Source organism: Globicephala melas, chromosome 3, assembly GCF_963455315.2.
Source record: "Globicephala melas chromosome 3, mGloMel1.2, whole genome shotgun sequence".
NCBI lineage: Eukaryota > Metazoa > Chordata > Mammalia > Artiodactyla > Delphinidae > Globicephala > Globicephala melas.
Window position 1 is genome coordinate 152,934,457 of NC_083316.1, and position 15,400 is coordinate 152,949,856.

The 15,400-nt window shown below is 40.9% G+C and overlaps 2 protein-coding genes across 2 annotated transcripts; one reads left to right on the forward strand and one right to left on the reverse strand.

The window, feature by feature from the left end:
- Nucleotides 1–878: 878 nt before the first annotated feature.
- LOC115847247 (olfactory receptor 1f45-like) lies at nt 879–2,937 on the reverse strand. The gene is given in 3 exon segments (XM_030846880.2): nt 879–1,648; nt 1,651–1,806; nt 2,928–2,937. Coding segments are annotated over 3 exon segments (936 nt in total).
- Nucleotides 2,938–12,397: 9,460 nt separating this feature from the next.
- On the forward strand, nt 12,398–14,992 carry PROP1 (PROP paired-like homeobox 1). The gene is made up of 3 exons (XM_030846881.2): nt 12,398–12,506; nt 13,689–13,921; nt 14,654–14,992. Exons 1-3 carry the CDS (start codon nt 12,398–12,400, stop codon nt 14,990–14,992), a joined length of 681 nt encoding a protein of 226 aa, XP_030702741.1.
- The last annotated feature ends 408 nt before the right edge of the window (nt 14,993–15,400 follow it).

Here is a 15,400-nt window from a genome sequence, read left to right on the forward strand (position 1 = left end):
GTAGGAAAAGAGGCAAGGGCTCCTGGAAACTTGCCCCATGGATTGGAACAAACTCTGGACTTGGCGTCAGAATTTCTGGGTTCTAATCCAAATCCTGTAATTAATTCATGTTTTCATGTTCCTAAGGTGCTATAGTAACTCTGGACACTTTAGCATTAAGGGAACCTCTGCTTCTCTTAGCACATCTAAATTTGAAGGGATACCGAGATTTATATGAGGAAGTCTAGCTACTGTCTGAGGCTCACCCTCTGATACCCATCCCTGACACCCATGCCAGGCAATAAAGCACCAAAAAGTTAGATTGGTGGTGGGGGAAGAAGAATAGTGCAGGGGTAGGTTCTGAGCTGTGAGAGGTGAGGGTAGGAATTGAGCCTAGGAGAGAGGAAAAATTAACTAATTCAGTAATGACAAAAGACCCTGAAAGTAACAGGACCATTTGTAACCAATAATTGCCAGTTGTACAGTCCTGGAGAAGGTAACTTTTCTGTGACTCAGTAAATTGGGGATAATTTAACATCTCCTAATGTAAGGCCATAGAGGACAGGTGACACTGAGGAGAGCCAGCTCTAAAGTTTTCTGAAATTCTCAGACCATATGGTAGCCACGGTCTTATAGGGTTGCTGGACCCAATCCTGTCTTTTCCTGAATTTTTGTTGTCTTTAAAATGAATGTTTTAAAATCACACCTTTTTATAGCTAACTAATGGTTTTATGACTTATGAGCACCTATCAGCCTCATATTTAAAAGCATGACCATGATAACATATCATTAATTAGAGGAATAGTCATAGGTAAATTTACACCTATAGGGACTCAGTTTCTTGGTTTGTAAAATGAAAAAATGTATGCTATCCAAGAGTCCTCTCAATTCTAAAATTTTTAAAGTATAGAATATGAAATTAGTTTCCTTAAAGCTCCCTTTGTGTCATGATTTCTCAGGCTGCAGATGAAGGGATTGATGAGGGGAGTCACCACTGTGAAGATGACAGTAGTCAACACATCTTGTACTGAGTAGGAGGATGAAGGGTGCTTATAGACCCCCAGGATTGCCCCATAGAAGTGAGAGACCACAGTGACATGGGATCCACACGGGGACAAGTTTTTCCTTATTCCATGGGCAGATGGCAACTTCAGTATATTAGAGAAGATGTAATCATATGAAATGATGATACATGTAAATTGTGTCATAAATACCAATTCACCCACAGTGAATACCATCAGGTCACTGATAAAGGTATTCAAACAAGAGAGTTTTAGAATAAGATAAGGGTCACAGAAAAAGTGATACACAGCATTGTTGGAACAAAATGTGAGTTGAACCATGAAAAGAGTGTGTAGGAGAGCATGCAGATTTGTACTGACCTGAGATGCAGCCACCAGAAGGATACAGAGTTTGGGCTTCATGATCATGGTGTAGTGGAGTGGGCAACAGATGACAGTATAATCATCATAGGCCATCACACTCAGGAGGAACCCATCCATGTTGATGAAAATGATGAAGAAGTAGATCTGGGTCATACATTCCATGTAGGAGATAGACTTGTTTCCCAGTATGTGATTCACCAGCATCGTGGGGATTGTGACTGATGAAAAGCAGATGTTAACACAGGAGAGGCTGGCCAAGAAGAAGTACATAGGTGTTTGGAGATGTCACAGCTGATAGCCAAAACAATGAGAAAGTTCCCAATGAGGGTGACCAGGTACATCCACAAGAACAGCCCAAAGAGAACCTCCTCCTGCTCTGACTGCCCAGAGAGTCCCAGGAGAATGAATTCTGTGACTCCAGTCTGATTGTTTCTGCCTGTTTCTGCAGGGGAGAAAATGTGGTCAAAAGTTAAAGGAAATATTTATTTAATTGGGCTCAATATATTGTTTAGAGATTACAATTTTTTTTTTTTTTTGCAGTACGAGGACCTCACTGTTGTGGCCTCTTCCGTTGCGGAGCACAGGCTCCGGACGCACAGGCTCAGCGGCCATGGCTCACAGGCCTAGCCACTCTGCGACATGTGGGATCTTCCCGGACCGGGGCATGAACCCGTGTCCCCTGCATCGGCAGGCGGACTCTCAACCACTGCACCACCAGGGAAGCCCTACAATTTGTTAATGGTACCAGATCCAAAATTTATTTCTAAATTAATAACATTTCAAATATAAAAGTAGATGAGATTGATAATGTCATAATTTGAGCAAATTTTTAATGATACTGTTTTGTCATTGAGAATTAATTCACATTAAATAATTCTATGAAACGAGTTTTAATGAAATAAATAGCTGGTTAATTTCTATAATTTTATTTTGTGTTTAATTATCTTTGATTTCATGCAGCTTAATTCATACTTAACTAACAGTTAATGAATATCTGGTATATACAAGTTATTTTCACATACACAATTTCTTTTAATCCATATAATTTATATATATATATTTTTTTTTTTTTTTTTTTGGCCGCCTCACATGGCTTGTGAGATCTCAGTTCCCCGGCCAGGTATTGAACCTGGGTCACAGCAGTAAAAACCTGGAATCCTAACGACTAGGCCACCAGGGAACTTCAGTAATCCATCATTCATAAATGAGGACCCTGAGAAGAAGAATCAGAGATGAAGAATCTGGAATTCAGAGAAATTAGGTGATGACAGATTAGATTGAAAGAACGTATACCATTTATAGTCTTGAAACAGCTGAAATGCCCTTTTCTTTATATTCCTCCCTAGTTTTACTTCCAAGTTTCAATTATCAACCATTTATTGAGACTATAAGCAAGTGCCAGGCAGTGTCTTCCTGCTTTACATACCTTTCTTACAGATTTAAAATATGTAAATTTAAAAAATAACAAGCTTCATTAAGCAGAAGGGAAGAATGAAGCAATGAGATTTAGCTATTTGTTTAAAGTCATAAGTTCTTTTACCAGAATAACTTTATACAACTCACTCAAATTCATTCTGGATCTCTCTTATTTTCTCAGGATTATACTACTTCTAGGCATTGAAGGATCTGCCTGGCAGTTTTCCCTCAACCTTGTAACTGGATAGCATCAAAATGTCATTGCAGTAGCTCACAAATATTGGCTTGGATGAGCTAAGCATGCTAGTGAGTTTGCAATGTACTGGATTCTATGAAGAGACTTCTTTTCTCCCTGTGCTTGCCAAAACAGGATCACTGGTATTCGGTATTATTTTTAAAGAGGAAAATGAGATTCATAAAGAAAGTAAAGTCATGGGGCATATCCAAGTGATAATCCCAGCCTTAAGGAATTAATGCAGTCAGGAAGAGTCAGAGTATTTTGAATCTGTAAGAATTCACAGTATTCAAATAGTAAAGAGGAGAGGAGATGGCATTTCAGGGGAGGAGATTTACAGGTTAAATGTCTTGACTGACTGAGATAAAGGATGTCACAGGCTATACTTTTAGGAGAGTGGTTGCAGGATGTATATAGTATGGTGACTATAAATTATCCTAGCATTTTGAGAGTTAAATTAGTAAAACCAATGGAAAATTCTGAGATCTGAAGCCATTTTTCCTATAAATCATATCACAGAATTAAAAGGTAGAAAGGCAGTAGTTGGCAGTACCCAGAGCTATTGAAAGAAGGTACTTCAGGGAAAGAATGTAGAATGTAGAAGTGGGGGGTACAGAGGTTGCATCAAGGAAAAACCAAAACAATATTTGTGCCAACTTTATCATTGTGCTCCAAAGAGTAGATATTGATATTCGGGTCTTAATTATAAGCTATTTCCCGTAATGGAGATGGTAGTAGAGGTGAAAGTCGTATAGCAGGATGGTGGTAGGGTTTTCCTATTGTCTGGGAACTGGCAAAGGCAAAAACAGGTCTACAGGCTCTAAATAACCCAGACTCTATGTCGAGAGATCTGCCAGCATTAAGGTTAGCCACTTCTTGTCAATGTTTGCTGGGATAGTCCTATCAGGAGTACAATCAACGTTGCCCCCAACCCCCAAGTCAATATGGTAAGAGGGCCTGGTTTCATACTCCCTTGCAAGTCTCTTTAGTTTGTGACTGTCTCTGAGACATCTGATATTTTGCAGCATTGAGTGTTTGTGTTCCTGGACCTTAAAACTGAGGATGCTTAGTGCCTGGACCCCAGGTCAAGCTGACCCCCTCTGTGGGGTTCCATGTAGCATCCAAGCAACCTCCTTCTGAGACACTTCTGTAATGTGGTCATAGACCAGAATGAAGGTACACAGGGAAGCAACTAATAAAACGGTGGAGATTAAGGGCAGAATAGGAGGGTCTTGAATGTCTGACAGAAGAGTCTCTTTTGTGAGGAAAGAGGGTGGCTCTTGGCTTGGAGCTTTGGCCAGAATTTCGAAGAGCCTGCCATCACTGATCTTAGCACTGCTGCCCTTAGTTAACTCTTTCCTTTCCCACTGCTTAATTTTCTATTTCCACCTTGGAAACATGCTTGCTCTATTCTGTAATGGGCAGTCCATCCTGAAAGAGGAAAGGCTTGTACATGTTAAACCAGGTGATGTTTCCCGTTTGAACTTGGTGAGATGCTGAAGAATTTAGTGTGTGTTTCTCCAAATGTAAATGTATGTGTTTTTGTCTGTGTGAATCTGTCTTTGTTGGAGATCTGTGTCCTCACCTGCTTTCCAAGATTTTCTTACCTGGCTGCTCTGCTGCTGTGAGAGGCTATCATGGGACCCCTGTCTCCATTGGCTCCTTGCTTGACGCTATCATGGGACCCCTGTCTCCACTGGCTCCTTGCTTGACGCTATCATGGGACCCCTGTCTCCACTGGCTCCTTGCTTGACCCTGAATCACGAGAAAGTCACAGCTAGTGGGGGAGTAAGAAAGCTTTTCTCACTGGAGAACACTTAGATCCAGACAAGTGCCTCTAAGGTGGATTCCCCACAGCTCCTCATTAAAGGTACACTTACTAACTGTTCTTTGTTTCTATCCTCTCTGGATACAGATATCTCAGCCTGAGGGGAAATCAGTTTAGTGCTCAGAGTTGTTGCTTCCCATTGCATCAAGTACATCTCATGCCAATGTCACAGACAAAATATACTTGGTCCGTTGCTCTGTGCTCAGAATTAACCTGAAGAAAAATTGTGAAGCCAGTGAAATTGGACCACAGATATTCATGGTAGCTCCATTCTTTATTCTACAGGGACTCCCTTTTGTATAATCCTTAAGTCTTTAGGACTCTGTACTCTTTCTTCTTTCAAATAAAATGTTTGTCAATTTATAGTAAGAAAGTAATGTCTAAGAACAGAACCTAAATTCTGTCTCAATTAATCTCTGTAATAGTTGCTGTGTACCTGACATAGGAAACCAGAGGTACCACTTAGAAATGCTGGCCTGTGGACGGGGGTAGGGAATACTGGGTGTGGGCTATATATGTGGTCATCTAAATAATATCTGTTGGCTATTGAACTTGGGTGTGTATTTTTAAGTTTCTATTTGTGTGCATATACATAGCAAAATTTTTACAAAGTGAGTTTTAAAACCAATTTTTAAAAAAGAAAGAACACAAATATGAAATTGGGCAAAGATGTTTTAGGCAAGTGCAAAAATTAGAGAATATTGGTGGCGTGATTAATTACAGACAAAGCAATAATTAAGTCAACTACAGGGATAAATCACAAAAGAGGAATATTTTATAACAAAGGACAAATTCATAAAACTTAATCACAGTTATGAAATCAAACAAAACAATGTAGCAACTGTTTGCTATAGCAATGTAAGCAATGCATAATAGAGATAGGTTAGGCAAGGTTTATAAAAATTTTTTAAAGAAGTTGATTGTCTTAATGATGGATTTTAATATACAATTCCCAGAATTTGATAGATCAAGTAGTTAATTTAAAAATATGGCAGAGAGGGAGGGGAAGATGGCAGAAGAGTAAGACGCGGAGATCACCTTCCTCCCCACAGATACACCAGAAATACATCTACACGTGGAGCAACTCTTACAGAAAGTTAAAACATTTACCAGCCTGGAGGGGTGGGATAGGGAGGGTGGGAGGGAGGGAGACGCAAGAGGGAAGAGATACGGGAGAATATGTATATGTATTACTGATTCACTTTGTTATAAAGCAGAAACTAACACACCGTTGTAAAGCAATTATACTCCAACAAAGATGTAAAAAAAAATCACCATTAAAAAAAGACAAAGAAAATCTGAAAAACATAGGTTATTACAGGATCTAAGAGCTGTCAATAAAACTATGCTAATAATGGGAACTCTTCAACCAGGCCTACCCTCTCCAACAGTCATACCACACAATTATCATCTTTTAGTTATAGATTTAAAAGATTGTTTTTTCACTATTCCTTTGTTTCCTGAAAATAGAAAACATTTTGCTTTTAGCTTGCCTTCCTTAAATTTTAAGGAACCCATGAGGAGATTTCAATGGAAAGTATTGCCTTGGGGCATGGCAAATAGTCCTACATTACGCCAAAAACAAAACAAAACAAAACAAAAACCAAATCATCATAAATTAGAGGAAAAAATATAAAAATCTACGCGAAAATAGCCTTAAATGCTCTTATTAATAATAAAGGAATATAAAAACTGAATAAGTCAAGTATTTAATCAATAATTTTTATTTTAAAATTATTTTAGTCAAATAAATATATTAGCATAGCTTTAAAAGTTAAACGTCTTTAAATGAGAAAGGTAGTTCCTACCTATCTTTCCACTCCATGATCCAACTTCCCAATATACTTTTATATGTTTCTAAATAATATGCTTATAATGCTATTTTTGTTCATTGATTTACAATACACTGTCTTCCCATTTTGACAGATGATGAGTTAATACCACTTCACCATCCCTTTTCCTCTTCCTCAAATGCTCCAATTATAGGTACATCACAATTTGGAGGTATGTCAATATCTATTATTGACTTTCTGACTCTGTTATACACTGTCAGTGTACTAATCTTTTTTGTTTTTCCTTGCACAACTTTTGAATGTTCCTGAAGTTAATAATTGCCTATTTTTAAAAAATAATTGCATTTTTTTCATTTGCTTAATTTTTATGTCTCTTTTCTTCCCATATTGTGAAATTAATTTTGGGGGGGGGGTTGAGTTATAATTGATAGATAATAAACATTACCCATTTAAGTTACACTTCAATGAATTTTAAAATCATGTTGTCATGTAACCACTACCACAATAAGAAACACAACAGTTATATCACCCTAAAAAGTTTTCTTGTTTCCCTTTGTAGTTAGCACCCTCCCATGATCAGGTAATCACTGATCTGCTTTCTTCCACTACACTTTTGTGTTTCCTAGAATTTAATATAAATGGAATCATACAGTATGTGGTCTTTTGTGTTTGAATTCTTTCACTTAGCATAATGCTTTTGAGATTAATCCATGTTGTCAATGTATCACAAATTTGTTGCATTTATTAACATTGTGTTCCTTTTCATTCCTGTGAAGTATATTCCATAGCAAGGAGATCCACAATTTTTATAACCATTCAACAGTTGAGGAAATTGGTTTGTTTCCAGTTTAGAACTATTATGTATAAATATGTATGCATAGCTCTATATAGGTATACAATGTGTATATAATACCACCATGTACATTTCTGTAGAAGTTTGTGTGTGGCCATATGTTTTCATTTTTCTTGGAATGTGATTACTGGGTTTTATGGTAAATGTTTTAACTTTATAAGATACTGCAATACTGTTTTTGCAAAAAATAGCTGTACAGTTTGCATTCCTATCAGCAATATTTGAGAGTTTTAATTGTTACACATCCTTATCAACACTGGGTATTGTTAGTCTTTTTAACATAAACTATTCTACTGAATGTATAATAATATGTCATTGTGGCTTTAATTTGCATTTTCCTGTTAACTAGTGATGTTGAGCATATTATACTTACCACCTATTCATATATCTTCTTTTGTGAAGTTATGTTGATATATTTTCCCCATTTTTAATGGGTTGTTTGCGGATTTTTATTGAGTTGTTTTTCTTCTCATTTTTCAGTTGTAAGTTTGTTTTCTTTCTGGACTCAATTGTAAATTTTGCAAATATTTTCTCCCAGTTTCTGGTTTGCTTTTAATTTTCTTATGCCTTATGAAGGGAAAAAAATTAATTTTAATGTTCATCTTATCACTCTTTCCCCTTAAAGTTATGCTTTTTATGTCCTATTCATGAAATCTTTGCCTAAGTCAGTGTAACAAATATTTTGTACCATGTTTTCTTCCAGTAGTTTAATAGAATTTTGTCTTTAACTCTGATTCATTTCCGTGAGTGAATATGATGTGAGGTAAAAAATAGAGTTAGTTTTTATTATACTGATAACCAGCTGTTCCAGCATCACCTGCTAAAAAGATTTCTGTTTCCATATTGAATTATACTTGCACCTTTGTTGAAATTCAATTCTATTTCTGGAGTTTCTGTGTGTTCCATTCATTTCTATGTTTTTCTAACGCCAATACCATACTGTCATGATTATTGAATCTTTCTGTTAAATGTTGAAATCAATAATGTAAGTGATCTGAACTTGATCTTCATTTTCAAGGTTTTATGTTATTTTAGGTCCTTTGCTTTTCATTATAAACCTTTAAATCAGCTTGTTGATTTCTTTAAAATTGTTAAGATTTTGATTGGGTTGTATTGAATCTGTTGATTAATTTGGGGAGGATTAAATTCTAATCTTTTATTGCTAACATATAGAAACAGAGTTGATTTTGCGTATTTACCTTGTACTCTGAAATTAGCTTATTAATTCTAGGAATGTTTCTGTAGATTCCATTGTATTTTCTATGTACTTAAACACGTACACTAAAGCAAGAGTCAGCAAATTTTTACTGTAAAATGCCAGTTACTGAGTACTCTAAGATGTTGCAATGTCACCTCTCCCATTGTAGAAGGAGAGCAGCCATAGATATGAAAAGAATGATGATGGCTATGTTCCAAAGAACTTGTTAAAAAAAAGAAAAAACAAGGCAGAGGGCTGGATTTTGCTTATAGGCTGTGCTTTGCCAACTTTTGTTCTTGGGTTTTGTAGAAATGAAATAACATGTACACTTTTGTCTGGCTTCTTTAATTTAGCATAATTGTTTTGAGATTCATCCATGCTGTAGCTGTAGTTTATTCCTTTTTATTGCTGGTAATATTCCAGTTCACGGCTATACCACAACTGCTCATACAAGCTCCTGTCTATGAAGACTTGTGTCGTCTCTTAGAAATAAAGCTGCTAGCAACATTCAACTACAAGACTTGGTATGGATCAATGCTTTTTCTTCTCTTGGATTAATTAGCTAGAAGAGGAAAGTCTGGATCATTTTAAGAAATTAACATTTTTAAGAAACTGCCAAACTCTTTTCCAAGGTGGCTGTATTGCATATATTTCTTGGTGAATTGTCTGTTCAAATTTTTTGCATTTTAAAAAATTACATTGTTTGTCTTTACATTCTTGACTTTGTATATTGGGCATAGTTATCATTTATCAGGTATATGAATTAGCAGATAAATGTTCTTATTAGATATATGATTTGCAAATATTTTCTTACAGTATGTAACTTGTCTTTTAATTCATTATCAGTGTATTTTGAAGAGCAGAAGTTCTTAACTTTGATGTTCAATTTATCTGTTTGTTCATTTATATAAGGTCTTTTGGTGTCATAGCTAAGACATATTTATGTAATCCAAGTTCCCAAAGATTTTTTTTTTTTTTTTTTTTGCGGTATGCGGACCTCTCACTGTTGTGGCCTCTCCCGTTGCGGAGCACAGGCTCAGGACGCACAGACTCAGCGGCCATGGCTCATGGGCCCAACCTCTCTGCAGCATGCGGTTCAGTATTCACTAATTCAGTGTTTATCGTGACTTTATGGAACAAAACTACTTATATAAAGAGAATTGACTATTATTATCCCTTGATGATAAAGCTGAGGAGCAGATAAAAAGTAATGAGCCCGGTTTCATATAGTTAGTAAGTGGTATAGCTGATATTTGAACCCAGGGCAGCCTGGCTTCAGAACCTGTATTCTTCCCCACCACACCATCCTGACTCTTGTAGGGTGAGAGAACCCTGGGTATCAGCCTTCCTTGGAGGTCAGGGTTGGGAGTGGGAATCAGGATGCCCTGGAAAACAAACTCCTCCCCAGCCTCCTAGGAAATAATGGTATCTTGGGATGTCAAGTCAAACCTGTAGTGTCTCAATGTCTTGGGGAGCAGGGTTGTAGGTCAGAGTTTCTTTGTAATATCAGAGTGTCCTGGGATCATCAGGCTGTTTTGGATGGCTGGTCAGAGTTCCCTTATAGGGTTAGGCTATTTTCAGGCAGCAAGAGTATTGGAATTCAGTGTGTGCTTGTGGATCCAAGTTGACTACTTGAATCTTGGGAGGCAGAGCTGTCATGCAGCTCGGGTTTCTCTAGGAGGTCACAGTATACCCTGGGGTAGGGGGAGAGGGGTTGGCATTTGAATCAGTGCTTCTCGACTTTTATGTTGTTATGACCTGAATGTTTGTGTCTCCCTACCACTTCATATGTTGAGTCTTAACCTCAATGTGATGCAATGATATTTGGAGGTGGGGCCTTTGGGAGGTGATTAGGGTTAAGTGAGATCATGAGGGTGAGGCCCCAAGATGAGAGTAGTGTCTTTATAAGAATAGAAAAGAGACCAGGACTGAGTTCTCTTTCTGTCTTGTGAAGACACAGAAGGTGGCTGTCTAACCCAGGAAAAGGCTCTCAGAAACTGAATCAACTGACATCTTAATCATGGACTTCTCAGCCTGCTGAACTGTGAGAGATATCTGTTGTTTTAGCCACCTTGCCTTTGGTATTTTGTTATGGCAGCCAGAGCTGATGAAGACAAGTGTACAGTCAGTTTTCTTTGGGATCTTGTTACAGTGAATATGCTGATTCAGTAGGACTGAAGTGGGGCCTCAAATTTTGCATTTCTAACAAGCTCTCATGTGTTACTTATACTTCTGATCCATGGCTTTCCTCAGGATCCTGGAAGATTACCATGTTTTTCTGTCTTAAATTGTTCTTTTAAAGGATGTGTGTGAAGGATTATCATAACCTTGGGGATCAGACAGTCTTATGAGTACAGTGTGTTCCAAGGGGATTAGGGTGCCCTCATTGATTCAGTCTATTCTGACATTTCAGAACTTCATGGCGGGGGACAGGGATAATCTCCTAGTTGAGGTTGAATGCTCTAGGTTTCAGTGTGTCCTAAAGGACCCTAGAGTCCTAGGGTATTGTGCTGTCTTTAAAGGGTCAGGATGTCCCAAGGATGTCAGAATGTACTTCTTAGATCTAAGTAATCTCAAGAAGCAGAGTACTGCATGTATCAAGTGTCCTGACTGCTCAAGGATGCTGGGTATGTCAGGGTTTCCTTGAAGAATCAGGTGGTCAGGATGTCATGGGAATCTCAGTCTTCTGCAGAGTCCTGAGGTCCAGGGAGATCAGGATGCACCTGGAATACAGATGCTCTTGAGGTAAGTGCTCTCTGAATAGCTGGGTGACCTTGGAAGGTCATGTAGTCCTGGGGGATTCTGGGTGAATGAGAAGGTGACATTTCGGAGAGGAAAGCAGAAAGTACTTGAGAACTGTGGTGTCCAGGAGACTCATCCTATGGTTCAGGTTGTCCTGACGGGGTGTCCAGTGTATTCTGAGAATCAGGATATCTATGAGGGGCCAGAATGTACTTGTGTTTTTTAGTTTTTTAGTTTCCTGGAAAGAAGTTTTTGGGAATCACCCACATACCGAGACACAAGGCAGGCCCTACTCCTGGTCTCCATTTGCACACTCTCTCCTTCTCCTCTCATGATGAGGTTCTGAGGAGGGGTCTCAAGAGGAATGTATTTTCTCTTCCTTCCCCTGCCTGCTCCCAGGAGGCGATTTAACAGGACAAAAGAATTTGGTCCTCTGGGAATATGAGCTCTTGGCCCCAGTCCCTGGACCCTCCAACAGAGCACCTTCCTTCATCCGGCTTGTGATCCTCCCCTGATGATGAGGGCTCTGGTGACCAGGCAATGATTGGATGGGCCCACAGGGGTGAGGAACAGGTCACTCCTCCAAGGCTCAGGGAGAAAGAGTTAGTGTGGGATTGCAAGCTGGGAAAGTAGGCAGCTGAGAGCAAACGGAGAGAACAGCATCCCAGAGAGAAGGGGCAGGGGGAGAAAAGTGGAGACTAAGAGAAACAGGGTGAGGACAAGGCAGAATGAGATGATAAGCAAAGGAATGGGGAATTAGAAATAGAAATAAAAGTTAGAAAAAAGGAGAGAGGGGGGAAAAAGTTCTATCTATAGCTACACAGGGAGAGAGATTCAGAGAGAGGTATAGACAGGGGGAAAACAGTGATATACAAGGCGTAGAGGGGAACAGAACCAGAGAAAGACTGATCCAAAATCAGAGACTCAGGGACACGAGACTGGGCTGTATTTGGTCTTTGTTGTGAGCCATGGATGCAGAAGGGAAGAGTGAGCAGGGTAAACAAAAGAAGGGGCGAGTTTGCAGCAGTCTCTGGCCCGAGGGCTACGCAGCCGTTGGGACTTCGACCTCCACGGTGGGTGAGTGAATCTCTGGGGTGGTCCTGAGGAAGCAGCAGGTGTGCATTCTCCATGCCCAGGCTCCATGGGCCAATGGTTCGCCACGAGGAGAGTGAAGAGGAGAAATAAAAAAACAGAATCCTAGAATGTTTAAAACAAGGGAGTCTTAGAATACATGGGGTGATACAACTCCTTTGCTTTACAGAGTGGCACACTGAGGCCCTGACTGATGAGGAAGGGGCAGAGGCAGAGCTGAAATCTGTCTCCTCACTCCTGACCTCAGTTTGCCCACTGCACTGTTTTCTCCAAGGAATAGATTTGGAGGGTCCAGGGCTTTGGATCCGAGGAGAGCAGGGGGCTAAGGTGGGCAGTGAGCACTGGGTAGGGACTACTCACTGGGTCCCCATGGGGATGGGATCCTCCAGATATCTTTTCTCTGTGTGTGCCTCCCAGGTGTTTCCTTTTGCTCCTGTTCTCTATTCCCTAGCTGGCTCTCAGACTAATTAGTGTGGGGGCTTAGTGAGCCTGTAGGGAGAAGAGGCAAGCCTTTCCCACGAGCTCAGGTTCCTGCAGCCTGGTGGCCAGGCCAGGACTGGGATAGGGGAGAAGATGAAATGTATGTGTGAGGAGGGTGTGTCTGAATAGAAGAGTGAGGAATGTTTCATCTTCCCAGGTGGAGGGAATAGGACAATGGGAACAATATAAAGGTTTAAGTTGCATGTGAACCATGAGAGCAGGGAGCAACTAATAGGGGTCTTAGACAGAGACCTGGGCAGTTTGTTAGGTTGTCAGAGTGAATAGGAGATCCACAGGGTGAGACCCAAGAAGGTGGTATGTGTGCTGAGAGAGGTGAAAGGCTATGGAGGGGCATGCCTTACATGGGGATGCATCCGGGGGTGTGTAATAGGTAGTGGGCACAAGGTGCAGAAGTGAGGCAGGGGGAGCGTGAGTGCTCAGGACAAGTGAGTCTGAGGGGCGGACTTCATGTCGAGAGGGCAGCATGGGTTAGGGGACTCAGAAGTGAAGCAGGGCCAAGACTGAGCTGGATTCAGCTAATTCTGAAATCTGAAGAATTTCTGGTCAGGGCAGAGTGTATGAGCAACACACTGGGTCCTAGTAGAATCTGGGGGTTCCAGCATATGTGGTCTGGGATGGATGGGTGGTCCATGCGGCAGCAAACTCTCCCTCCCCCCTCCTTCTCAGACATGAGCACTCAGCCCTACAGGAACCTCTCTGGTGTAAGAGTGGGGAGACCAAGTCTTTGCTCGCAAGGAGAACAGAGGGGTCGCCCACACTCCCGGCGCCGCCACCGCACCACCTTCAGTCCAGCGCACTTGGAACAGCTGGAGTCAGCTTTTGGGAGGGACCAGTACCCTGACATTTGGGCCCGAGAAGGCCTCGCCCGGGACACAGGCCTCAGCGAGGCCAGAATCCAGGTGATGGCCCAGGATCCTCCCCCTACCATCCCCTGAAGAAATGCAGATTCGGTGATTGGCAACTACTGGGGCATAAATTCTCAGGGCACTATAACCCTAACCCAAATGTTCACCAGAACAGAGTCTTACCCAAGAGTCAGCATAACCTCATCTACATCAGGAATGTCACTTGAGTTTAACCTTGGAGCTAACCTAATCTAACTTGAATTTCAATATCAAACCCCAACCTTAACAGTGATGTGAACTCCAACAGAAATTCAATCCTAACCATTCACACACGTATGCAACCTTGTCCCTAACCATGGCCTTGAAACTCAACCTGATGCTCAATTCTAACCATAGAGTTAGTTAATCTTAAGAATAAACTGTACCCTAAATCTAACCTGGTCTGTAACAATTAAACTCATCCATAGTCTTAGTCTCTAATAACCCTAGCGGAAATTTCCCATTCTCTGTGGAGGTGAAATGCCACTGTGTCATGCTTATCTCTTTCTTTTTACAAGTTGACATTTCTTACTCACCCAAAGTTGTAGCAGGGCAAATTTAGACATGGAATGGGGGAATGGTGTGGTTCTTGCTTTGTCACTAGTCTTGGTTCAACTATGCCTTCTGCAAGAGCTTTACTTCCTCTGGGGATGTGGGGGAGTCTTATGCCCTATACGTCTGTAGCCGCATATGACAATGCCACCTATTTGAGAGAGAGGCTCTGATGTGGCTATTCTCCCTCCTCAGGTCTGGTTCCAGAACCGCAGAGCTAAACAGAGGAAACAAGAGAGGTCACTGCTCCAACCACTGGCCCATCTGTCTCCTGCCACCTTCTCCGGTTTCTTGCCTGAGCGCCCTGCTTGCCCCTACTCCTACCCAACACCACCTCCCTCAATGACCTGCTTCCCTCACCCCTACAACCATGCCCTTCCCTCTCAGCCCTCTAGTGGTGGTTCCTTTGCTCGACCCCACCAGTCTGAAGACTGGTACCCCACCCTGCACCCAACTCCTGCTGGTCATCTGCCCTGCCCTCCACCCCCACCCATGCTTCCCCTCAGCCTTGAGCCACCAAAGTCCTGGAACTAAAGTTAAACAAGTACTGATAAGGTAATTTCCCAGCCTGTGGCCCTCACAAAACAGAGAAAACTGGGTGGTTTCCTTTCCTTCTAAGGGTGAAGTAGAAATATGGTGAGGGACAGCTCAGAGACTGGGAATGTTAAAATGGGAGCTCATGATGAAGGCTCACTGTGCTGATTAACGGAGTGAATTTAAGGAGGTGAAACTACTGGAAGATATATAGGTAAAAAGCCCCAGTGGAGGTGACTGGTGGAAAAGTGGCATTGAGGGAAGCAGTGGTTGCTGCTGGTGGATGGAAATGGTTGAAGGGGATAGAACTTTTGGGACTTCACTCATTGAGATCACAGTTGAGGACCTTCACCCCATTGTTTCTAGCTGATTTCAATAAGGCTTTTTATTTAAAGTCTACCTATACAA